This window comes from Stegodyphus dumicola, chromosome 6 (assembly GCF_044657685.1).
Source record: "Stegodyphus dumicola isolate Sdum_Otavi_A_Nest chromosome 6, ASM4465768v1".
Taxonomy (NCBI): domain Eukaryota; kingdom Metazoa; phylum Arthropoda; class Arachnida; order Araneae; family Eresidae; genus Stegodyphus; species Stegodyphus dumicola.
Window position 1 is genome coordinate 212,550,719 of NC_140773.1, and position 26,688 is coordinate 212,577,406.

General features: G+C 32.0%; 1 protein-coding gene across 4 annotated transcripts in view; it reads left to right on the forward strand.

The window, feature by feature from the left end:
- Positions 1–26,688, forward strand: part of LOC118199460 (serine/threonine-protein phosphatase 2A activator-like) — a 59,732-nt gene that overhangs the window by 26,305 nt on the left and 6,739 nt on the right. For all 4 annotated transcript variants that reach the window (XM_085819481.1, XM_085819479.1, XM_085819482.1 and 1 more), the window contains exons 4-9: positions 10,527–10,652; positions 13,306–13,423; positions 18,243–18,342; positions 18,423–18,547; positions 24,212–24,312; positions 24,397–24,504. In XM_085819481.1, coding sequence (XP_085675607.1) covers positions 10,527–10,652; positions 13,306–13,423; positions 18,243–18,342; positions 18,423–18,547; positions 24,212–24,312; positions 24,397–24,504 — 678 coding nt within the window. The remainder of the gene's footprint in view (positions 1–10,526; positions 10,653–13,305; positions 13,424–18,242; positions 18,343–18,422; positions 18,548–24,211; positions 24,313–24,396; positions 24,505–26,688) is intronic.

Consider the following 26,688-nt stretch of genomic DNA (forward strand, 5'->3'; position numbering starts at 1 on the left):
TTTTGAGTTCAAGTTCTGAATTAGCTATATCATCAGTTTTATGCAAGTCGTATGATATGGATTGATTTAGAAATAACTCAATCCAGAAAAAGGCATTACAATTTTTAGAACTGAGAGGGGGAATTAAGGTATTACTAGTTTCAATTATGATTTTGTATTTTTTATCTCTTATATATATAGTATCCAAATCTTTTCACAAAACACATCATATTCATCAACTTAAAAAAAAAAAAAAAAAAAAAAAAAAAAGTTTAGCAATTTAAAAAAAAGTATTATATCTGATGATTTATTTAAGAATGATCCTTCTGCTGATCTGTGAGTTATTTAATATCTAGTTTGAGTGTTATGTAATAAAAGTCATTTCTTTTTGCTGCGCTATGCCAGCTGTGAGCTTTTGGTAGTAAACGAGGTAAGTGGCTAAAGCCAGATTAAGAAAACTGAGATTGTGAGAAAAATGTGATACAGTTTCCTTTCTTCCTTACCGATATTTCTTAATAGTATTTTATTATTGAAATTAATTCTTGCTAAAAAGTATTTGAGCATGAGAATTGTAATTTTGAAGGACATTAATTTTACTTCATTTCTAAGCAGTGTGAGGGTTATATTAATTCAAATATTCAACATGAAATAAATATGATTTCCCAGTGGTTTCCAATAAAATATGTCACTGGTTCTCCAATATACTAATTCATTTATAATGCTGTTAGAAATGTGGGAGGTAACGTGGCTGAATTTGAACAATCAGTATTATATAACTTATTGTTACAAAATACCGGGTTATGGTAAGATAGCTTCCCCTCAAAACGGGATTAGGATTGCCAGAACTGGGTAAGGAATGGCAAGGTTGCCAGATTTGGTGCAAAATCAGCCATTTGGCAACAAAATTATCAGTATGCCATAGACGGAGCGAGAACATTCTAGAACAAATTCTTACTGTTTTCCCGAGAATGTTCTCAAAGGCAGGTCATAAGCTATATATGCCCTGCCTGTATGCAGAATAGGTGAGTATCTAGTATACGTTGAGTTCAGTAGTAGTGCTTTTGAGTTCAGAGATTAGCTTGAAAGTGGCCAAACCGAGTCGGGAGCCATACTTTAGTAGTGTTTTGCTGTGAAGTTGTCTTCACCGTTGTAGCCTGAAGGCTGTGTTGCTGTTTCAGTGTGTTTATCATAGTTTTTTTTATGACTGTTAACGTGTCTTTGGAACTCTCCTGTGTAATATTGCTGAATAAATTATGTTTTGTTTCTTTACCAAGTAGTGTCATCAATCACTCCAAATCCACAAGCCCAAAGAATGCAACATTAATTCAGAAGTCAAACAACAAAAATCAGCGTTATATTTACCAAATTTTCACAGGACTAGTTTCGATGGTTTTACCGAACCACCATCTTCAGCTGCAAAACCGCAAACAAATTTTCACAGGACTAGTTTCGATGGTTTTACCGAACCACCATCTTCAGCTGGTAAATATAACGCTGATTTTTGTTGTTTGACTTCTGAATTAGTATTTATTCGGCGTGTTATTGTGTCTGAATGCAACATTATTATTATGAGCCAAGCATAGCATATAAGCCAGCTCCAAAATAAAATTATGATGGAAAAACCCCAACTAATTTCTAATTATATAAAAATTTTCTTTAAAAATTTTCCTTTTTTAAACTACAGGTTGTTCCTTTTCATTCTGGAAGCCTTAGGACATAACTATTGCTGAACATGAAAATAGTAACAGGTCCTAAGCAGACTTACCAAGTATTCCGCTTTGACTGGAACTGTCTTAGTTTGATGATGTAGTTCATGTGTGCCAGCCAGTTTGTCATTTGTCACAGTTGTTTAGTAAAATTTTAAAAGGGGTGAATATATAAGAAGTTAAAATAATGCAGCATGAGGTAAAATGGCAATTTGGCAACTAAAGTATTTCTCCTGTTACACTTACTGTTGCCAATCTAAATATTTTGTATCTTTTTTAGATCTGCGCACTTTCAATGTTATCTAGAGGTTTTCCTAGAAAATTTATAGCTAATAATGAATTTAGGTGTTTTTTTTTTTTTTCATCCAGATGTATTTTCACAGAAATTATAATAGCATGTGGTCTATAAGATTGAGTTATTTTTATTTAATTTTTTTTAGATATTTTGTTTTAGAGTTCGAAACATTGAAGGCCACATCATTGTTGCATATGTCATATCTTAGTTGAATTCAAATTACATATCAACAAATATGAAATATAGATCCAAAAGACTTACGTTCACATCGTGTATTAGTTAAAAATTTGTCTAAGTGATTCTTCTAAAATTCAGGATGTTAGAAAAGCTATTGGAATTATTACCAAAGTGGCCATTTTTTTTATTAAAGTCTAAAATGCTTTAAAATATTAGAAAGTAAAATTAAAAAAGCTTATTCCTTCAATGGAAGGAAAGCAAATTAAAAAAGTATGCGTAACTACATGAATTGATTGCTTTTTCTTTGGAAAAAATTAAAGAAGCATTTACTGATGTCTCAAAAAGCCATTTTGCTGTTAAAAAGTGTATCTTTATTCTTGCAGTATTGGCACTGAGAGAATGTTTAGGAATAACTCATGCATTATTATAATGATTATTGCAAATTGTCAATTTAGATACTGCAAGTGCTATATAGTCAGTAAAAGATGTGTTTCAACAGAACTGCAAGCAAAATTTAGACATTGAATTCAGTGCTGTGTATATTCCAGCTAAGAAATATGTGACAGTTTTTAATATAGAAATGATTTTTCCAAGAATCACAAAATTTCAAAACCATCATTGTAACATATTCACAACAGATCTGGAAATCTGTTATCGCACATCGTTTTTCAATCTTTTCATCAATAATTTAATTTCTTCGTTAATGACAGATTTCTTGTAATTATATCACTTCAGCATATCTGAGAAAGATCTGATGCACCATATGATTTTATTGAGTGTATTTAGAGCCTGACTAAGGCAGGGGCATACAGGGCAATTGTCCCGGGCCCTGAATCAAATAGAAAGTTTGTTTTGTTTCCTTCTTTAATGAAATTTTTTTTTTTTTTTTTTAATGTCAGTAAAATGTAAAATCTGTTAGTTTTATGTTAGCTTCTTCATTAATCTATTGTATGAACACAAAAAAATCTATTGCATAAATCCATGCTTTTCTAGGGAGGAATTCAGCTAAATTTTCGCAGTTACGATGGATAAATTTTGCCAATAAAAAAACCTGAATTTTTTAATTTTCTAATTATAAATTTAAATAGCATTTTTGCCAAATTTTTACTCATTAGATGTTCTATATCTTTTTAATGATGAACATAGAATTGTCAGAAAATCAGTAAAATGGACAGAACGATATTTCGTTACCATTGGAGGGAAAGTACTTTATAGCTATTTTAGGTTTAGTCAATTTTCTTGTTATATATCTATAATGAGGATAAAATTTTTAATATCTCTATAAAGTTTGGTTCTTCATTGCTTAAGTAATGAAGCAGAGGGGGATCCCCAAAGAAGTTTTTGCCCCGGGCCCCAATTAGGCTAAGTCGGGCTCTGAGTATATTCATTTTTATAAAGATGAGCTTCCTGATCCTTATGAGAATATATTGAAAAGAGAATGCTTGCTGTGGCACCAAAAATGGCAAATCAAACAAGATAAACCTAAAACTGCAATTTAGGAAATATCATATTTTGATGTAAATCATTTTCCTAATGTTCAAACTCTCTTACTGATTTTGGCAATACTACCAGTTTTTTCTGCAACAATTGAGAGGAATTTTTTCAGTTAAAAAAAATCTGAAGTGTTTCAGATTTTAAATTATGTTTAAAGGGGTGTTTTTTTAACATTTTGTGTGTTACATTTATTTATTAAATATCACGTTCTTCACACTTAAACCATAAAATTCTGTTCAACAGCAATATCACAAAATAGTTTTAAAATGACCATATCTTTAGAATTTCTGATACAGAGACTCACACGCTGGAGATAAACATGTTTTGCCATTTCTCACTTTGAAATACTTGAGTTTTTTAATCAAAAATTCGTTAAAGTTTTACAAAATAGGAAATTGATCGTCATTCAAAATTCGATGGCTTTATGTACCATTGTTTTATCACAGTGCAAGAAATATACAAACATTTATGCAGATTTTTCATTATTTAATTTCTTTAAATATAATACAGGGCGATAATACTTTGTTACAACTGTTTGAAAAGTTATTCGCCGCTTGTAGTGAATCGACGCAAAATCGCAAAACGAAAACAATAGTCCTTGAGGGACAAAGCCCCTTTGGACTAAAAAAAAAAAAAAAAAAAAAAAAAAAAAAAAAAAAAAAACAGTTTAAGAAATATTACAAATGAGGAAAATTTCAATTTAAATGAAGGGTTGGCTAAAAGAATAAGATTTACATGGCCCAAATGGAGTCACCAAAATTAGTTTCTTTGGTTATGGAAAGAGCATGGGAGAGTGCATTGTTTTAGCATTTATTTAAAGCATGTGGGAGTCAAACTTCACATGATAAAAGCATAGGTTGTTTGAAGGTTCTGTATAATGTCTGCTGGAATGGCTGTGATTGTGCCCTTGATTATTTTTATTATTTAAAAATTTGTTTCTTGAGCAGCTGCTGTGATCCACAGTCATGGCCATTTTATTTATCTGCTGAGTGAGCTATGCAGTTGGTGCTTCCAGCAGAGAATTTTGTGGTGGCTATGGTCTACATGCTGAATTAATTTGAGGAGACATGGTCAGGTCATGACTTTTGTCTGCCACAATGGCCAGTTGTGACAATGTGTCAGTCAGTGCCCTTTCAGTGCTGTGTGTGATAGGAAGGCATGAGCCAGAGAGATTTGAAGAGTGTTTCCCCAATGTATTGCACATAAGATTAATGCATTTGTGAAAGTAAATTGGATGGGTATTAGTTGCCAAGTTCTACGTCTTGCAGCAAAGTATATATTTTTTATTCTCCACTCCGTGAGTAAGATTTGTTAAGACCTTTTTTAAAATTTTCATATGGCTTATCATCAAGGAATAATAATATCACTATAATCAATGCATAGGATTACTTATGGAAGCGTGAGGATGTTATAGAACAAATAAAACAAGCAAAAGATTTTTACTCATATTTTATTTTTTATTTATTACATTTATTCAATCAAAATGATCCTGTATAAAATTGGTCAATGATATGAGAAATAAGATACATAATTTAAGATGACTGCAGTTATATTCATAGTAGAAGTAATATCTATAAATGAATTGCCAAGTGTACTTGGATAGTTACTTGGCACCATATTGAGATTAAAATGATGTTTCATAAAATGAAATGCCTTTTAATTTTGTTTGACGTCTTCATTGAAATCTCTCATCATAATAACAGGAACATTTGTATTGTTGCATGCATACAGGTTCGTTTGAATTGAATGCACAAGTTCGATGATAAATGAACAAAATTTTATTATTATCACAGTAAAAATGCTTAAATTCCCTCAGATATTCTTTCAGTATTACAATATCTCACTGTAGTTATCTTTCAACTGCTCAACAGTTCAACAAAAGTTAATTCAAAACAGCTAAAAGAAAGCTAATCCACGAATTCGCTGCAATCAACAAGAGCAGTTTTCTAAACAAACTCTTAAAACAACAACAAGCTAACTAAAATAAAAACAAACTGAGAGGTTTTCCTCCTTTTATAAGATTTTAAATTGCGCGCGAGAATTTTATGGAACTTTCTCAAAATCAAAAAGAGATATTTATTTAATGTTAAATGCGCGCGATCTTGTATTTTCAATTTTTCGGCTTAGCTTTCCTTTAATATTCGTCAGGCGCTGCATTGCGCGGGGAATAAAACAATTTAATTTATAATTCAACTAACTTTAGCTATTTACATACCAAATCTGTAACAGTATCTACAGTAAACCTTTCATTGATTAATAAAGTAGTCTCAAGATATTTCATCAGTCCACTAAACAAGAACATCTTAAAATCTTCTGAATTAACAGTTGGATGAATATATATATTGGATGCTAGAATAAATATTGTTTATTAACAGTTACATCAACCACATAAATTCTTAATCCACTTCTTAATCCTATATTTTCTTATGATACTTAACAGTAAATTCTAATAGTAGTAGACAATCTGCTACACTCGTCAAATTTCTATAAATTGCAACATCATTATCTTAGTGAAATAAAATAAGATACAACAAATACCACTGAACACACTGACTATCTACTTGCAACTGTCTACCAGATGACCTTAGCACTCGCATGCACACAAAGCTTTGGCTTCACCAAAATTTTGCTATTTTTGATGGGTTACTATGCATATACCTTTTGTCCAATTTTTTTTTTAAATGTTTCTTGTGTTTGCTCTTTCATCTATCTAATGATGCATTTAGATAGATTGTAACATATGTAGTTTCAAAGTTACGAGCATTTGCACGCACTTCAAATAGCGTCTTAATTTTTGCTTTTCTACTAGACCATTATGAAGGAAAGTAATTCTACATTAAAAATATTAAGCAGTGCTGCCCAAACATGCATATTCAATGAGCAAAAACAAAGCACCCATTACAGCAACATTGCAGCTAGAAAATTGAAATGTATCAAAATACAGTTTAATGAAAATGCAGTGATGGTGAATGGAAGTTGAAAATGTTTGCTTACCAACCATAAGTGAGAAAAACATGCTCAAATATATGTTGTTGAATCCGTGCAATTTTCCTGCACACATGCATTTAAAACACTGTGTCACACACATGCATGTGATGAGCAGCCATCAAAATCACAAGAAAATGTACAAAAATATCTGTGGCTTTTATCTCTTCTGTAGCACTTTTATAATGATTTTACATTTGTGTGAGTACATTGACGACATATCCTCTGGATGCTTATAATAAAGGAAATGTACTCGATTTTTCACTTATGAGTCACCACTGTAATATATCACGTAACCAATCACTGCACACGTTATACTGGAAAGAGAACTAACTGATTAGAAAGACTAATTGGCTTAATAAAATCAATCACTAGTCATCTTCACAACATTAACAGCATTTATAGTTAACAAAAAGAAGTTCACAAAGAGCATGCATCTGCATGCAACACTGAATTACCCTACTTCCTGAAATGTCATTATTTTATTGAGTTTCTTCATAGTTAAAGGTGTAGTTTCAGGTACATGACATAATGCAGTTAAAAAAATAGTTCAAAAATAATAATTCAAAATTCAAAGGTTAAACTGCACCACTATAATCAAATAAACTGAATCACAATGCTTTTCCTTCACTTGCAATGTATTTCCAAATGTTTTTATTGATGTGGAGTTTTAACTAATGTCATGCATCTTTCTTGGAGAAAAGATTAGCATCTTCCATACTTCTCAATAAATCAAACATTTTAAACATATTTTTGAAAAACAAAAATACATTAACGATACTCGGTGATCTTCTTGTAATGAGAGAAATATGAATAATTGGAGATTTTTTATATTTATATGAAAAATGAAAATAATATATAATTTACTTGGAGCTCTTTTTATCACAGGCACACTATAAGTGAACATCATTATCATTGCGAGCCATTTAAAGATAATTTGTGTTGCTGATGTATTCATGATCTTGGCACTATTTACAAAGCAAAGGCTATGATAATAAGGTATTATATAGGGCAGGGGTAGGCAACGTGGCACCCCCGATCGATTTTTAATGCGCCCTTGCTGGACTAATGTAAATGTATGATAGCCAGAGCGATTTACTTACTCTTGTCAAACGGCGATATACAGCAAGTACTGTCTGACCACGTATTCCAGATCTATGTAAACATCCGGTTTGGGGCGGAAGTGGGCACATCTATCAGTTATGTAGGGGTGAGTGCAGTAGCCCGGTAGACACTAAATGTCCCCTGACCTTCGATTTCACCCACACCCCTTCGACCTTCGAGAGGGAAAAATACCCGCGTTTTTCGCCCACACACCCCTTCAATTAAACTGACCCATCTTGGCCCTCAGCCAAACTGCTCTCGCTAGCGTGGTTAGATGGTAGTCAGTTGAGTTTAGGATTGTGCATAGATTAGCAGTTTGCTAACCTTGAGCGTATCTAATAACACGCACATACTTTTTGTTAGCGTGTGATCGTATTTTGAATAGACCACGCGTAGACTGTGCATTTAAAACTACTAAGTAATCCAAAATAATTCTTTTCTTTCAAAACCCTTCATGGATAAATGTAAAAGAAAAAGAACATATTATTTTAATGATGAATGGGAACATCTATATTGTTTCGTTGATTACAAAGGGAAGTGTGTTTGTTTGTTGTGTAATAATAGTGTTGCGATTCCCAAGAAAAGTAATATTGAACGACATTTTAAGACCGTTCATACCAATTTTGATAGTGACTATCCAATGAATTCTGAAATTAGAAGAAAAAAAAAATTATTTCTTTAAAATCTTCAATAACTAACCAGCAAAGTTTTTTTACTAAACCACTGCAACAATATAAAGCAGCAACAATCGCGTCATATAAAATATCACATTTGCTAGCTAAGAATAAAAAACCATTTACAGATGGAGAATTAGTGAAAGAAGCCATGTTAGAAGCTGCTGATTCACTTTTTGAAGAATTTAAAAATAAAAAGAAAATAGTTTCAGCTATAAACACCTTGCAATTATCAGCACGAACTGTTACTAGAAGAATTAAAGTAATTGTAGAGAATTTGGAGGCAGAATTAGCAAATGATATGGAAAATTGTGTTTTCTTTTCGCTACAGATGGATGAATCGGCAGACATGACAAATATATCACAATTAGCAATTTGCGTGAAGATGGTATTTTCTGATTTTACAACAAAAGAAGAATTCCTTAAAGTTCTGCCATTAAAGGAAAGCACCAGAGGAGAAGATATCTTTTCTACTTTTAAAAAGTATATAACAGATGTAAAATTACCTGTACAAAAGTTATCGTCAATTACAACAGATGGGGCACCAGCGATGACTGGTAAGAAGAAAGGATTTATTGCCTTATGTAGATAGGATTCCTTATTCCCGAAATTTATTTCTTATCATTGCCTCATACATCAGGAAATGTTATGCGCAAAAACAATCGGTTTTCAACACGTATTTACGATAGTAACAAAAATTATTAATTCCATAAGATCGGGAGCTATGCAACACAGATTGTTTAAATTACTTTTAGAAGATGAGGACGCTGTTCACAGATCTTCTTTTACATACTGAAGTGAGGTGGCTAAGCAGAGGTAAAATACTTGAGCGGTTTATCATGCTTTTGCCACAAATAAAGGAATTTATTGCATCAAGAGGTGAATTTTACAAGCAATTAGAAAATAAGGATTGGCTAATCGACCTCGGATTTCTGACAGATATAACGGCAAAGTTGAATGAATTAAATTTAAAAATACAAGGGAAAAATCAGCATATCGCTGACATGATTAGTGCAGTAAATGCATTCAAATGCAAGTTAGTGTTGTTGAAATCCCATCTATTGAAAAAATCATTATCACGTTTCCCAAATATAAAAAACTGTTGAGAGTTTAACTGAACTGTTGAGAGTTTAAATTTGAATAATGAAAATTTTACTGCCACATCATATTTAGAAATTATAGATAAGCTAATACAAGAGTTTTCTTCTAGATTTGAAGATTTTGCAGCATTAGAACCCATTCTAAGATTTTTCATAAATCCATTCAGTGTTACTGAAGATGATGTCCTTGAAATAGTAAGCTTGCAAAGTGATATTATTTTAAAAGCACATAGTAATGATGCTTTGGAACTTAGTCGATGAAAATAAGTATCCTATTTTAAGGAAATGTGCACTAAAAATTTATTCATATTGTGCAACAACATACAATTGCGAGTCTTTGTTCTCAAATATGAAATATTTGAAATCAAAATACCGAACAAAGCTTAATGACTCACATTTAGATAATTGTTTAAGGTCCGGGAACTGTAAATATATCCCCAATTATAAGAAATTAGCTGAAAATATTGACACCCAAGTTTCACACTGAATTATATGTATCATTATGTATGACACCAACAAAATAAAGTTATAAAAAATCTGTTTTTTTAATGCCTATTTATACCTGTTGATTATCTGTAAAATATGCGCCCTCGGTGATTTTCAAATTTAGTATTGCGTCCTTAAGGACAAACAGGTTGCCGACCCCTGATATAGGGTATTATTTTTATTCATGAATAAATGTTAATAATTTTTTTCTTTTTGTATAGTTTTTAAAAATGTGTTTTTAAGTAATATAGCACTACTAATAATAATATAGTATTATATAGGGTATTATTTTTATTCATGAATAAATGTTAATAATTTTCTTTTTGTATAGTTTTTAAAAATGTGTTTTTAAGTAATATAGTACTACTAATAATAATATAGTATTAATAACTCCTTTCAGAGGATCTGATTTTTTTATGTTATATTATTATATTTTTATTATGTTATATTATTATATTTTATTTTATTTTTATGTTGAAATTAAAATTAATTTGCTCTAAATTTTTTTTTTTTTTTTTTTTTTTAGGTTGTTAATAAAATGTGTGATATGTTAGAAATACTTGATAAGTGGATTGATGAAATTCCTCCCATAGAACAGCCACAGCGCTTCGGAAACAAAGCATTTCGTACATTCTATGCAAAGTTGAAAGAGGTAAACTAATATAATTAATGCAATATGTTTAGATATATAATAATTTCTTACTGCTTAATATATTTTTAAACTGGGTAAGTATAGTTGTTTTCAGTGAATTTAAATCTGACAGTACTTCTGAAATTAGGAGTATAATGAATTATCCATCATAAAAAGAATTTTCTGTGAGTTTTTATAATAAAAATTTAATTATGTTTGGTTTTTTAAGACAGTATTTTCCTAATCAATTTTTAATTAGTGTGTAATTAAAAAAATAGGCTTCTGATAAAGGCTTAAGTTTTCTGTAGATCTGTGCTGATAAGAATTTAATGTTTATTAAGAATTTAATGTTTATTTGATTCATAAGTTAACTTAATATTTTAATTAGATTCTATAATTTTAGATCATAAGTTAACTTAATATTTTAATTAGATTCTATAATTTTCTATTTGGTTTTGAGAGTGCTTCTAAAATTTAAATCTTTTTAATTTTTATTCTCTTTATTAATTTAGTTTTATGAAGTAGTATACAAGATACAAATTTCAAATATTTAAGTTTTACCTCAAGTATTTAAGGCAAAAAGATATTTATGTATGCTGTATTTTTTATACATTAGTAATTTTTGACTGAGATAAATTATGCAATTAATTTCAAATCTGATAAAAAGTATTAATTCTTTACCCTTTCATGATGGGAAGCGCAAATGTGCACATATCGCTGAGGCCAACAGTCTCTTTTGCAAGTGTTTGTCCAGGGTCTGAGGGTGTTTTGCTATTAAGTCTAAATCCATGAAAAAGCAAGAAACACACATATTTCACAACCGGCTCGTGATATAAACATTCACATTTCTATATCCCTGTGAATCCTTTTTGTATTCTTTTTTTTTTGCTACTATGTAGCGTCTTAGGGTTACTAGCTGAGGTTCTGTTCTATTACTTTTTGTGTTGTTTTTATTTTGGAAAGCCTTCAGTTTACTTATATACCATATACGATTTCAGTTTATTATAGCAAGCAAGCGTTTTTTTTTTTTATCAGATGAGTGATAAATGAGCCAGTTAGTGATATGAATGAGAGTGATGATTCATTTCCTAAAGAGTTAGAAAGCAGTATTTTTAGTGATTCTCATATGGGCATTTTGTCAGAGACTAAGCTCACTGAGTCACGTAAACGATTTTACTTTTTGTAAAAAGACTTTTTTGTATTTTTAGCTCAAAGGGTGTTAGCCCTGAAGGGCTATTAATTTCGTTTTCGCATTTTGCATTGAAAATTTTAAGTGTTGCCTCACTTTTCAAATTATTGCTACCAATTATTATTGCCTGTGTTATATTTAAAGAAATTAAATAATGAAGAATCTGCATAAATGTATGTGTGCTTCTCGCATTGTGATAAAAAATGGTACTTAGAGCGATCAAATTTTAAATAACGTGATGGTTTTGAATAACATAATGGCGAATATAGGCATCTGGAAGCCCTAATTTGGAATTTGAAATTTCAAAACTGTGTGGGAAAAAAAAAAAAAAAATATCTCCATTGTGTGAGACTGTGTATCGGAAATTCTAAAGATAGGCTTATTTTAAAATTATTTTGCGATATTGCTGTTGAATTGAATCTTATGTTTTAAGTGCAAAGAACATTTAACAGATAAAGGTAACACACAAAATATTTAAAAAAAGTCCTTTTGGGCATAATGTAAAATCTGAAAGTATTCAGAGCAATTTTTAGTCCAAAGGGGTAATTTGCCCAGAAGGATTTCGTTTTAACATTTTGCGTTGGTTCACCATAAATGTCGGTTCACTTTTCAAATTGTTGCCACCAAATATTATCACCCTGTATTATATTTAAAGAAATTAAATAATGAAGAATCTGCATAAATGTATGTATGTTTCTTGCATTGTGATACGGTACCTAAAGACATCAAATTTTGAATAACGTTCGTTTCCACCTGGATATGGGCATCTGGAAGCCCAAATTTGGAATTTGTTTTATTTTATGTTTCATATTTTGTAAAATTTTAAGGAATTTTTTATTAAAAAATTAATTGATTTCAAAGCAAGCAATGGCAAAACTGTACTTGGAAAAAAACATTTTTATCTCCAGCATGCGAGACTGCGTATCGGAAATTCTAAAGCTATGATCATTTAAAAATTATTTTGCGATATTGCTGCTGAACTGAATTTTATGGTTTAAGTGCTAAGAACATGATATTTAATAAATAAAGGTAACACAACGTTAAAAGTGTCCCTTTGGACGTAATGTAAAATGTGAAAGCTTTCAGACTTTTATTACATTTTTTTATTTGTTTTTTTTTATTTTTATATATTTTCATGTAATGTAAAAGAAAAAGATATTTAAACGCTAATTTTAACATATATGATAGCTTAAAGAGCTGTCAAAATATTCCAGGACACTGGCACAAATGTGTGATGGCCGGGGGTGAACGAGAAAAGGCTCTGGCATGCCAGCACGTTGGCCGGGAAATGAGTGCGTTTCTTGCATGTATATGTGACAATCAGCGCGAAAGGGTTAAAAGAATAGATATTATCAAAAGATGATTTAATAAAATTGTACCAGATATTGTTAGTAAATAACTTGCTGTTAAAGGGTTAAATATATTTGCTATTGTTTGAATCTAAATAATTATTTTAAAAGGTCCATGAAATGTATTTTAATGCAGGAATCTGAATCTCTACTGAAGAATGTTTTACCAGAAAATATGCATCCTAGTATTATTGAACTTGCTGTTTATTTAACAGAAAGTGTTGGCAATTCGACACGAATAGATTATGGAACAGGTATGTTTAGGAACAATATTTTATATACTTTATAGTCCTAACACAGAAAAGATTAATTTTTCTGTTCTTTTGTTAATATTATTATATATTTGGGTAATTATATTGTTTACAAGCTTTCTTCCTCAAAAATGTTTTTTTGGATGATTTTAATGAGTAAAAGTATGCAGATGTGTATAATGAGTTAAAATCTTGGTTAATGTAAAAATCTTGTATAATGAGTTAAAATCCTAAAGATTTAATTTAGTTTTGATACAAAGAAGCTTTCAGATAAAAGTGTAGGAGTAAATAAAAATGTAGGTAGGAGCTAAGAAAAGCTGTTTAAGGTAAAGCTTCTGTAGAGGGGAAGAGAAGCTTTTACTTTAGATTAAAGATGGCAGGATAAATTGCAACTACGTGCATGTAGGTTGTGATGTTAAAAAATTTGGTAAGAATGCAAGAGAAAAAGCAACTAATATATGCAGTGCAGTTGATTAAGAATTTTCTCGATGTAAATAATTATATTTTAAAGTCTTCTATAAAAGTATAGGCATAAAGTACATTCTTCACAAAAATTTTCAGTACTTGCATATTATCCCATCGATTGTGAAAGTTGGCTACCATCAAACAATGCAAGTTGGAAGGGATCCTGCCAGAGTCGCACCAGTTGTTTCTGTGGAATTCTGAGCTGCACTTCTGTTTACAACTCTTACATTAAAACATTCATCAGTCTCATTGCACAATCCACCAAATAACCACCGCTGCAGAAGTACGAGCGTAAGATGGAAAGTTCTCGGTCTGACTATGAAGGACTGCTCAACCTTGGATTGCCTAGAGAATTTATTCTCCTGATTTATTCCTTTTTTGCAACATCGCATGTTCTTCATCTCATTAGGCAATGAAACCTCTACTCTGAGAACTATAAGATCTAGTGTCCCACAGAGAAGCATCCTCGGACCGGTTCTTTACCTGTTTTACATCTTGGACTTTCCTGGACTTGGCAAATACTCTCTTCTTGCATGCTACACCGATGATACGGCGATAGCCATCAAGTCTGTCAACGCTAATCATGCAATTAATAAAATGCAAGATTTTCTTTACACTGTAGAGGACTGGTGCACCAACTGGAGAGTTAAAATTAACGCCAGTAAGTCTAAACTTTTAATCCTTCGCAAAAACAAAAAATGCACCAAGTTAAAAAAACTTTTCCTTTTTCAAGAGCCTGTTCCTTTAGTTACAAAAGCCAAATACTTAGGAGTGATTCTTAACCATAATCTCACTTGGACCAACCATATTAAGAATGTTAAAAATAAAGCCATTGGAATTATGTGCAGATTTCTTCCAGTAATTGGAAAATTTTCTAACCTAAGCCTAAGAACCAAGAGACATATTTATACATATATCTGACCTATTTTTTGTTATGCATCTCCTGCTTGGAATACTGCCTTTCTGAATCAATTACATCAACTTCATGTAGTGCAGAATAAATTTCTTTGTATTATCACTGATGCTGACTTTCGCATCCGAAATGGACTTCTTCATAGAGATCTTAAGCTTGAAACCATCGCAGAATTTATAAAAAGAACAAATGAGAAATTCTTCTCTAAAGCTGTCAATGCGACTATGTGAACTATTCTCTCTTCAACTATGAAATACTCAATGAAGATTGCAACATAAGACCACTTGCAGCTCACACCTTCATAGGATGAGGCCTCTGCATCTTCTCTTGCTCCTCAATTGGTGGCTGTAATTTCTTTCGTTTTATCTGATGAAGACAGTGATGTACTCTAAGTTGTTTGGATTTGTTAGTGTAATGTTGTAATGACCGTTTTGTTGATTTTCTGTTGTATCGGTTGAATTTGTGTAGTTAAGTAGTAGTATTGAACTTTTGTTGCTGTAGTATACTATTTTGAACCATGTTTTGCATTCGTTGTTTCTCTGTATTGTCAGAGATCAGTTCAGATTTTTTTCATCTTGTCAAGTTCCAATCACCTGCCAGATGCCTTTGGCCTTTTTTCTTTTGGTACCCCTCTCACTTTTCCTTTCTCCGTTTTCTCTTCCGAGATGTTTTCCTTTTCCAGAATTCACTATGTCATGTGCCCTTGGGCTTTATTTAAGGAACCGGCAACGTTGCGCCTGCAATAGCTCGGTAATATCGATCTGTCTAAGTTTAATGAAAGACGGTGACTTTCAGTTAAAAAATTATTTTATTTTTCTATATAATCTCCCTTGGTTTCAACACACTTGGTCCAGCTTTTCTCCAACATCAGTATTCCTTTCCGGATGTGACAATCTGGAAGGTGTCGAAAATATTCCTCTACGATGCTCTAAACTTCTTCATTGGATGTGAAGTGCTTTCCAGAAACAAATTTCTTCAAGTTTGGGAACAGACGGAAGTCTGCAGGTGCCAAACCAGGAGAATAGGGGGATGGCCAAGCAAATCATACCCAAAATCCTGCAGTTTTCTTCTTGCTAACGCTCCTTTCTGCACAGGTGCATTCTTTCTGGTCAAAAATGATTTTTTTTTCTTCTTCAAACCAGGTCTCTTCTCAGAAATTTTGGCATCCAGCTGGTAAAGAAGGTTGGAGTAATATTCATCTGTAATTGTTCTACCCTCTGCAAGGTAAACAATTAAACAGGATTACTTTTCCCATCCCAAAACATGCTGGCCTTGACCTTTCTGGCGATTCGATGGACTTTGCTTTCTTTGGTGCTGAACCACTGGCTTCCACCCACCGCTTGGACTGCTGTTTTATTTCTGGCGTTTAGTGATTGACCCGTGTCTCATTCATGGTGACAAATTGTGACACAAAATCAGTCGGAACCTTGCTGAATCAGTCCAAAGATTGCTGCAAAAGTTGTTTGCACATTTGCTTTTGCTCGGCATTCAGTAAATGCAGCATCCATTTTGTGCAGAGCTTTTGAAACCCTAATTCTTTTTGCAAGATGTTTTGCAGCCTTCTTCCCATATCTCCATAGCTTCAACTATCTTATTCACCTTCACTCACCTATCATTCAACACAATATCATGCACTTTTTTCAACGGTTTCCAGTGTGGTTGCGGTTTTTTGCCGTCCTTCACAAGAGTCATCTTCGAGGGATCTGCGACCACGTTTAAATTCAGCTGTCCACTTTTTAACGGTTGACATGGAAGATGCAAAGTCCCTGTAAACTTTTATCAACTTTGGATAAATTTCCTTAGGGGTTAATCCATCCAAAGCAAAGAATTTTATGACTATTCGATATTCAAGTTTATCCATTTTATATCCATTATTCATAATAATACCATTATTCATAATAATACGCAAGACATCTACTGCGAAAATTCGTGTAAACAAACTACTTGAGAAAGCAAATTGAAACTGGTCATACTAACTAATGACACATGCATCCAGGTAGGGAACATAAATTTTTTCTGATTGGAGCACCATCTCTGCATCAGGCCGAGAACTTTTCACCTTACCCTCATATTTGACTGGCTTCATAAAAAGGCTTTCATCGATACCTAGTATTTTGTTATAGTCTTTGATTTTACTAGAAACTTACTTAGAATACTAGGAGTAAAGCTTCATACAGCTGATTGTTTGAATCTAGTTGATCTATTGGCCATATCAGAGATTCTTTTTTCCATTCACTAGACGTTAATTCTCTAGACCAGCTACAAATGAACCAAAGTGTAGTTACAAATGTGATTCTACAGCCCTCAAACTTCTTTCCCCCCTCCAAAATCCTGAAAATGACCACAGTAACAGCTAATGTATATCCTTATTCATAAAAAAAAGAGTGGTTTATTGAGAATCTATCGAACTTACATCAGAGAAAAACACAGATGCTATGAGTGTGTTGTGATGTTAATGCTTATACATAAGTGATGCTAAATTATGTTGTTTGCTGACAGTTTCATGGCTAATGGGATAATGCACAAGTACCAAATTTTCTGTACAGTTTGTTTTACTTGCTTAAAAAAAAAAAAAAAAAAAAAAAAAAAAATTAACCTCCAGTGTGAAATATTAAATTGGAGGTGGAAATTTATGAAAGAGAAAATCCTTAGATTAATGTGGATTTTAAATAGAATTCTGTCAATTTTATAGAGTCATTAGGTTAATTGGAAGCAGAAAAGATGAAAAATATGCAACCGCCTTCACCGGGAATTGAACCACGGACCTCTGGAATACCGGCCCAATGTGCAGAACCACTACACCATAAAGGCTCACTAGGGAAGTGGGAGAAATACCTTACATAGTCCCCTTTTTACAGGGTGACTAGGGTTTTAGGGGACCTAGTCGCCAAATCCTGGGTGCGGAGAATCATCATCCACAACCCTTTTAGTTCGGGCGTCACTTGTAGAGTCATTAGAATTTTTTTAGAGGCAGAAAAGATGAAAAATAGCAAACGGCTTTGCCGGGAATCGAACCACAGACCTCTGGAATACCGGCCCAGTGTGCAGAACCTTGACACCACAAAGGCTCGCTAGGGAAGTGGGAGAAATACCTTATAATTTTGTGAATGATTTGACATAGATCTTCTATATGTCTCCTTCAAAAACAAAGGGGTAAATGGAGACTAACAAACATTAAAAAAATTTTTGTTTGTTTGCTGTGAACTAATGAAATTAACAGAGTTTGTTCAAAATCTACACTAATTTTAAGATTTTTGGGAGTAGAAGTGCACAATTCTACATAATTGACTCTTGTATAGTAGTTAATTTGCATATCTAGAGGGTTCAATTTTTCAGCTTTTTTTATGCTAATATTGTATTTTTGTTTTAAATCTTATGATGATTATTATAATTATAAACTTATTAAATTTTTCATAGTATTTTTTTTTTTTTTTTCATTTGTAGGTCATGAGATGTCTTTTGCTATGCTTTTATGCTGTTTATTTAAAATAGGAGCTTTAAAAACTGAAGATTCTGATCAAGCAATTCTAAAAATTTTCAATAGGTAATTGCTTTCAGTGTTTTCAGTTTGAGAAAACGTAACTGAATTTTTTTTTTTAGGTATTAATGTTGCTGATTTTACAGGTATTTAATTTTAATGAGAAAATTGCAAGTTACTTATCGTATGGAGCCTGCAGGTAGCCATGGCGTGTGGAGTTTGGATGATTATCAATTCTTACCATTTATATGGGGAAGTTCTCAACTTATAGGTAATTCATATGTTATTTAAATTCTAGTTTTGAATTATGAACACCTCTTTGCAATTCTCATTGAGCAGTTAGTATAGTACAAAGTCCGAAATCTGTATGTCCATTATCCAGAATGATCTAAAATCTGGACCTCAAAGCCACAAACTTTTTTTTATATATATATGCTTTATGCATGTGCATTTGATTTTTCCTTCCATAATAAAACATGATTTTCACTTAAAAATTCCAATTCTTAATTTCACTTAGGCACTAAATAAAATACCTCGTTATGAAAAAACAATCATGTAAGCATAAATTTGTGAGATTAATAATTTGGCTCCGCAGCTGAGTGTCTGCTTGGCATTACATCTCAAACCGAAACACTTACCTATTTTATATTCCTGATGCTGACCTGGCGAGTCATTATTTAATATATTTTGCTTTCATCACCGCATGTTTATCAGTACTGGACTGCTTCAGTAATAACTCATGCAGTGATATCTAAACTTTTTTTTATATAAGTTTGCATATATGGGCACTTTTGTGATTTTCCCCATGTGTAATATGGAAACAACCTAGTTTCCCTTACAAAATCATCCATGAAGGCATATCTTTCCTCAGGGAGATAGTTGCGTGCTTTGCTATAATAATATAAACCAGATTAGTCATAAATAGGTATAATTTTTTTTCTAATAAGATTTCCTTCAAGAATTCTGAAGTCAAGTCACTATTGGAATAGCTTTGAAATTTTTTGTTCTGGATTCCTTTGATTAATGAAAAATTAAAGGGCCCTATGATATTTTACACAAGGACTTATTTGGGAGATCTGTTAATCTGTTTAATGATAAACATACACTACAACTAAAAGGCCCTGCATTCTATAATCTATACATATTCAGTATCTGTAATTATACCTATAATTAAGTATCTAAAATTTATTGTGACTCCCCAGAATTAATAAGGACTAAAAGATTTATACAATACAAAATATGCACTAAGGGAAATTGGACAATGGAGAAGTAATAGAGCCAATCATAAAGTTAATTGCACTTGCATGAAAGAAATCACATGTGAGACATGTACTCTATAAAAAAAAGGGGGCAGTTCTATATCTCCCACTCTACTGGGCGGATTGATGAAATTTAAATTGCTTTTTTTGTGTCTTGAAAGCATGACTTGGGATATATATTAGATTTAAATATAGTGTTGTTCTAATATAGATATTTTGACACAAAATCTGACTTTTTCTGAACAGACTTGCCAATGTTTTCCCATATTTTGATTCTATGCCTCAAATTATGCCTAAATATTAAATTTTGTAAAATTAGGTTGCAAAATTCAAAAATCTATTTTAGTGCATATTTTTCAGTTTGGGCCAAGAATAATTCACTTGGCAAATTTCTTGATATATAGCAACCTATTTTCCTCTCTTTTTATTCTTTATACAGGAGCAGAAAAAAGTCATCTTTTATACTTTCAAATAATTTTAACAAAGTGCATAAACCACATTTGGCGTTATTATCGCTTATAACAAATATGCCACGCTTATATGTAAATTCATATATATGTTACGAAATTTTGAATAAAAAACTCTTAATTTTTTGTAGGTATGTTTAGAAATACATCTACTTTAAAATGATGGTAAAAAAATTGTTTCAAAACATTTATAAAAATTGTTTAAAAGTACAAATTTTAAAAATAAATCATAAAAAATGTGCGAATTATATTTGGATTAAGCCTATATTTCGAATTCTGGAAAAAGGATCAAGTAAGTTTAATAATAAAAGATATATTAATAAATATATAGCAATTTCAATTGAGGAACTAAAATTTTGAAAGCTAATTTTTTAAAAAATGCTTGTGCAACTTTTACAAAACTTGGCAGTTTGGCATAATTTGAGTTGTAGAATTGAAATATGGAAAAAAAAGTGGCATGTCATTTCAGAAAAAGTCCAATTTTGTGTCAAAATACCTAGATTACAACAATGCTATATATAAATATAATACATGTCATAAGTTGCACTTTTGAGACATGAAAAACGTAAGTTGAATTTCGTCAGCCGGCCCTGTAGAACAAGAAATATAGAATTGTTGCCGCTTTTTTTTTCCACAGTGTACAATACTTCTTTTATTTGCATCAAAGTTAATTCATCATAGTGCAATTAACCAAAATTACTTTTTTGCATAAGCACCAAGTTTATTCAAACATTTATTGTTTCATGGCATAAGTATGTCTTCACCTTGCTCAAGCAGTTTCTGTCCAAATTTTGATACTAATTTCTGTGTGTTTTTGACTTATTCATTGGAATGACACTGTCTTATTTGTAATTTCTTCTTTCTAATTTTTTTTTATCTGTTTCTTTGACCATCAGTCTTTCTCACTTTTCTAAGCATCTTCAGATTCTCAAAGTAGGATGTCATGGTAATTGTGAATACCAAGGGCATGTTTTTTCTATTCCTTGTTGAAGAAAAGTTTTAGAATTAAAGGTGACATTTTTCTTAGAGATGGAGATTTGGGATGTTTTTACTCCAGTGTAACTTCCTTTCTGGTGAGAAATGATGGTCACAATAGTCATCTTTGGCTGGTTTTGTCCAAAAAATTATATCTTCGTTTTACATTATGATCCAAAAAAGCAAGAAATTGTTGCTCTTCGTATTAGCTGAATCCAACATATACATATACATCTAATACATACGTGGTGAAACTTATTCCATTCTCTGTTCTACAGCATGATACATGTATTTTTGCAAAAGACCCAGTTCATCCATGATTTCATCCATTGCGTGAATCCCTTACTTGTGTCTGTTTTTGGGAATTCATTAACATGGTCAGTGTTGTCCATTATTGATATTGGCCTTTTCTTGCTGATAATCATTCTTTAATATCCATACAACTATTCTAAAAAATGTAAATTATTTTGCAAATATCTCGCATGAAATTATTGCATTGCATTTCATTCATTTGATGATAAATCTCAGTCTGGGTACACACTTTCTTTCCCACAGAAAAGGAATCACTTCACACACTTCCAATTTGAATGCTATGTCCTCATGACATTATAAGGTATTTTCTCCCTCCTTTCTTGCATGTCTTCATGGTGTAACGGTTAGGTTCAAGTTGCGAGAGGTGCAGGTTCAAGTTGCAATATTCTAACACTAGTTTCTTAACTAAAAATGCATATTTAGCTCTTAAAGTTGGGTGTGTGTATTATCTGTCATGAAGAGTGAAAGGCTGTGAGCTATCATTCAGAGACAGCTTTCATACTGCAGAAGCTAACATTGCTTTAGCAGTATAAAGAAGATTCACTGACTGAAATTTTCCTTGAATATATCTCTCAGTGTTTAGAAGCCATGTCAGTATTGAAGAACCCTTGTAGATGTGTTTTGGAGTAAGATTCTATCAGGACCAATAGTTAATGTCTCTTCTTGTGTTATCTAGTTGTTCTCATTCCTTTAAGGTGTTTGATTCTTAGTCTTGTAATAGTTTGAATGATAGCTCTTTTGGAAGCTTTTAAAGCAGTACTTTATTAAAAAACATATTCAACCATTTTTTCATTCTTTCTGTTAAGAAATTTTGCATCTGTTTAAGGATCATAACAAATGCATTCTTCAAAAAATATTTGATGTAATTGGAGTCAGCACTGGACTTTTCCCACGTAATGTAATGTCTGAGATTTCAAAAATCTGCTGTCTGAGTCCTTAAATTCTGAAAGTTTTCCTGCTCCATACATCTGCTGTAATTGAACTAGCCCAGCTAATGAATTAGAAGCCCAAGATCAATATTTTAATGGACCACCTTTTCCACAGATAACTGCTCTGATTCATTTGGGAAGGAAGTCTATATGCTTCTAGAGTGCATTTATGACCAGAGAATATCATGCATTGGCTATGCAACTTTTTAGATCTTGTAAAGTAGATGGAAGAAGAAAGTGCTGTTGAAACCATCTTTCCACCATATCCCATACATTTTCTTTGGGGGTGTAAGATCTGGGCCAGGGAAGGTGTTAGAAGTCAGACTTATGTTCAGTGAACCAATTTTGAACACTTCTGGCATGATATACAGTTGCATTATCGTCCATTAAGTATCCATCGCAATCAGGGTAAAAATGCAGCATTGCAGGGTGCACTTGATCTGCCAGTATAGCTAGGTATCTCATGGCTGTTTGTTTACCCTTGAGGAACACTGAGCACCACATTTATGACAGCAGAACGTGCCCCATATCATGGTACTTCCACCAGACCCTTGCACAGTGCAAGTAAGGCAAGGTGGATTCTTGGCTTCATGGGGTTCTCTCCAAAATTGACCTCTTCCATTAGTGCAAAGTAAGGTGTAGTGTGATTCATCCAACCACATTACCCATTTCCAGTCCTCAGATGTTCAGTGTCTTCTTTCCCGACACCACTGCAAATAAATTTTTGCATATTGGGCAGAAGTGAGTGGTTTTTCTCACAGGCAGCTGGCTATGCATTCTTATCCTTTGTGCATGGTTCAAGCTGAAATATGTTGGGAAGAGCCTTGGTTGACGATCTGTCTCAGTTGAAGTATAGTAGAGTCCCTGCTCTGCCGTACGGTTCGTTGGAGATGCCACCGATCACTCTTTTGGAAAACTGTGCTCGAACTGCAGTTACGTCTTCTAGATCAGAACTGTGGGTTCTGATTCCAACTTTTGAAAAACTTTGATATGGCTGCTTTTGAGAACCCAGTGAGATTTGCTGTCTTCAAAATCGAGGCCCCTGCTAAACAGGCACCAACAATAAGCCTTTTTTTCAAATGGTGAAAGATCTGTCGTTTTTCCCATTTTACTTCATTCATCATGAAAGCACTCTTACACCTTACTTATACTAATATTCTAACCATATGTCACCCACATCATAAAAAAACTGCATACTTCATCCCTAGCGTACATTCAAATGAAAATCTCAAAGATTTCTAATTTGTTGGCCAGTGTGTGTATAATTTTACAGTATGATGCAGTTGTCATGAGGTATGTGTAGTAAATTATCAGCAGATTATGAAATACAATGTTCATAAATTTTTGAGTGGATAACAGTTCAAAATATCTTTGCTGAAAAAATTATTCAAGGTGCAGGATTATATTCATTTCCTTAGTTGAGCTGTTTTCAGCACATATTGTAGTCCTTATCAATGTACCCCCACATGATAATAGTGCTGCATAAGTACCTCTTCTGGAAATAACATAGAAACATAGGATTGGCTTATTCTTTAATAAAAAAATTATTTTCAGTTATCATGATATATTTGAATCATATGCTTTCTGACAATTAGAGCTTTTGCAGCTAAAATGGTATTTTCAAGTTGGAAAATTGATCACTACAGTATGGAAAAACTGCAAGAGCAAGAAGATTGTAAGACTAGTTGAATTGAAAAATTTGATGTGGTGTGGTATCAGTGATATAGACATAATCCACAAAACAGTGAATTTTTCACTGGATTAAAAAAGTTATGAAAAGTAAGTTGGCTGTTCGTTAAAAGTTTCTTTTTATTGAGACAGACATGTGTTGAAAACTGAGCCACTGTAAGTAATGGCACTTGTTTTGATACTTTTTCCCTTAAGGGTATTTTAATCTGTTAACACAGTGAATAACTAATTTTTTTTCATTTTCTTAGGATAACAATAAAATATATTTCTGCAATTAGATATTTACGGGTATTCTTATTTGCAGGTCATCCTCGCCTTGAGCCACGCTCATTCCCTGATGAAGATATAGCTGCATCATTTTCTAAAGATTATATGTTTATGGCTTGTATAAAGTTTATTAATCAGGTATGTGCTAGATTTAGAATTTAAATATTATTTTATATAATTTTCTTACTTGGGAATAATTTTTTATCATCTTATTTCTTGCAGGTTAAATCAGGTCCTTTTTCAGAACATTCTAATCAACTGTGGAACATTAGCGGAGTTCCTACATGGGAAAAAGTGAATTCTGGTTTAATTAAGATGTATAAAAAAGAGGTTTGTGATTTTCTGTTTAGATAAGTTGTGTATAATTATAAACAACATTTTTAAAAGTTTTTCATTTTTAAAAGTTTATAAAGAAGATAACACTTGGCCTATATTTTGTAAATATATTTATTAAAAAAAATTAACAACTCACATTTCAAACACATGTACAAGAAGAATAATCTACTAAAAACATTTTTAACATTTGTAAAGAGGTCCACAACGATTTTTTGGGAGTTTGTATTTTTAATAAACTTTATCCTTCATTGGTCCTCACTTATGCAATAGGAATTCATTTGTACCTTTATAATATTTTAATTCAGTAAATGATCTAAATTGTGTATAAAGTATTTTTGAATTTCCAGAATCAAATAATAATGATAATAATAATAGTAAATAATATTAAAAAAAGAAACATTGCATTCAAAAAGCCTTAGTTTCATGTGCAGCCCCCCCAAATAAGTCAAAGTTGAAATCATGACAGTAATTATGCACATTTTCATAAATGAATAATTATTTCTTCTGTTTTACTTGTGCCGTGTAGGAGAAATTGTAGATTTTTATATAGTTATTCTGCTTTTTAGTGGCCATTTACAGTACTGTCCTTTGTAGATTAGGTAAACATACTGGAAAATTACCAAGCTATGTGCAGAAGAAATTCTGTAGAGTCTGCAAATTCAGTTTTTTTTTTTTTTTTTTTTTTTTTTAAATAGAACAAAAATGTTATTTTTCCCACTGAAGCATCAAGAAGGACCTGTGATATTACTGTTTATGATATAACATAAATATACCTTCCTTATAATTTTGAAATTTATTACACATTTTTGTATGCAATACATAAAAATATCAAATATAAGGTTGCATTTTTGAAAGACCAAACTTAATGCATAATGACAGTGAAGATTTTCCATATGGGGTTACTTTTTGCATTTTTCAGATAAGTACTGTTAAGAATATTAAGAGGAAATGTGTTTTAAAAAAGAACTTTTGATTGCAAATGTGATATATATTAAATATGTTGCATCTAAATGTTACCATTTTTCAGTTTTATAAAAAGATTCTTATTTGAACTTCCTGTAGTCTTAATAAGCACACTAAATTCCAAATTTCTGTGTATTAAATTAAGAAATTAGTAAAAAGGCATAAGGCATATTTCTGATGTTGTTATGGTGACCATCCTCTGCTTATTTTATTTAACTTATTGCTATTAAATACAAAGCTCATCCACAAAGTAAGTACCATTTAGGTATTAAAAAAGAATAACAATTTATTTTCATTTGTATTTTGTAATAGAAAAGTCTACAAATCACTAGAACTGAAAAGTCTATAATATCTTAAACTACTTTTTGAAATATTTACCATGCAAATGAAGACGTGTGCCATATCTTGGTGCTAATTGCAAAATACCCGTTTTGTAGAATTCGGCAACCTGGGACATGAACCAGTTCTGAACATTTACCTTGATTTTGTCATCACTTGTAAAGTGCTGGCCTGCAAAAAATGTCTTGAGAAAACAAATGGAAGTTGGATGAAGCTAGGTCTGGACTATAAGGAGGTTGTTCCAAATGAAATACATCAAGCAATATCATTGTTATGCATGTGAAATGTGGTCACACATTGTTATGCACAAACACAATATCAGAACTCAGTAGACACCTTTTGTTCTGTAATGTCTCACAGTAACCTGTAGCATTGATTGTTGTGCCTCGTTCCATCCAGTCCACTAATAAAATTCCTTGACAGTCCCAAAATGCAGTGCTCATGACTTTTCTTAAAGAAAGAGGTGGCTTTGCTTTCTTTTGCCATTCCAGTGACTGTCTTTTCATTTCAAGTGTCTCATAACAAATCCATATTTGAGTGCCCGTGACAATCCTTTTAGTATTTCCTTGTGATGCATAATGCTGCAAAAATTCCAAGGCTGCTCCCATGCATTTCCTTTTTTGAAAATCCATTAGTGTGTTGGGTACCCATTGAGAACACAGTTTTTGTATTGCAAATACTTAATCACAGTTCTGTGTAATAAAGATTGTGAAATATTTTAAAAATGCACTCAAATCAGAAATCATGAATTGCCTATTGAAACAAAGTTTTTTGTCAAAGCAGGGCACCTGTTCTTTTGTGATCAACGGGGATCCACTGTGCTCTCATTGTGGACATTTTCCTTTCCTTACATTAAACGTTCACACCATACCTTCA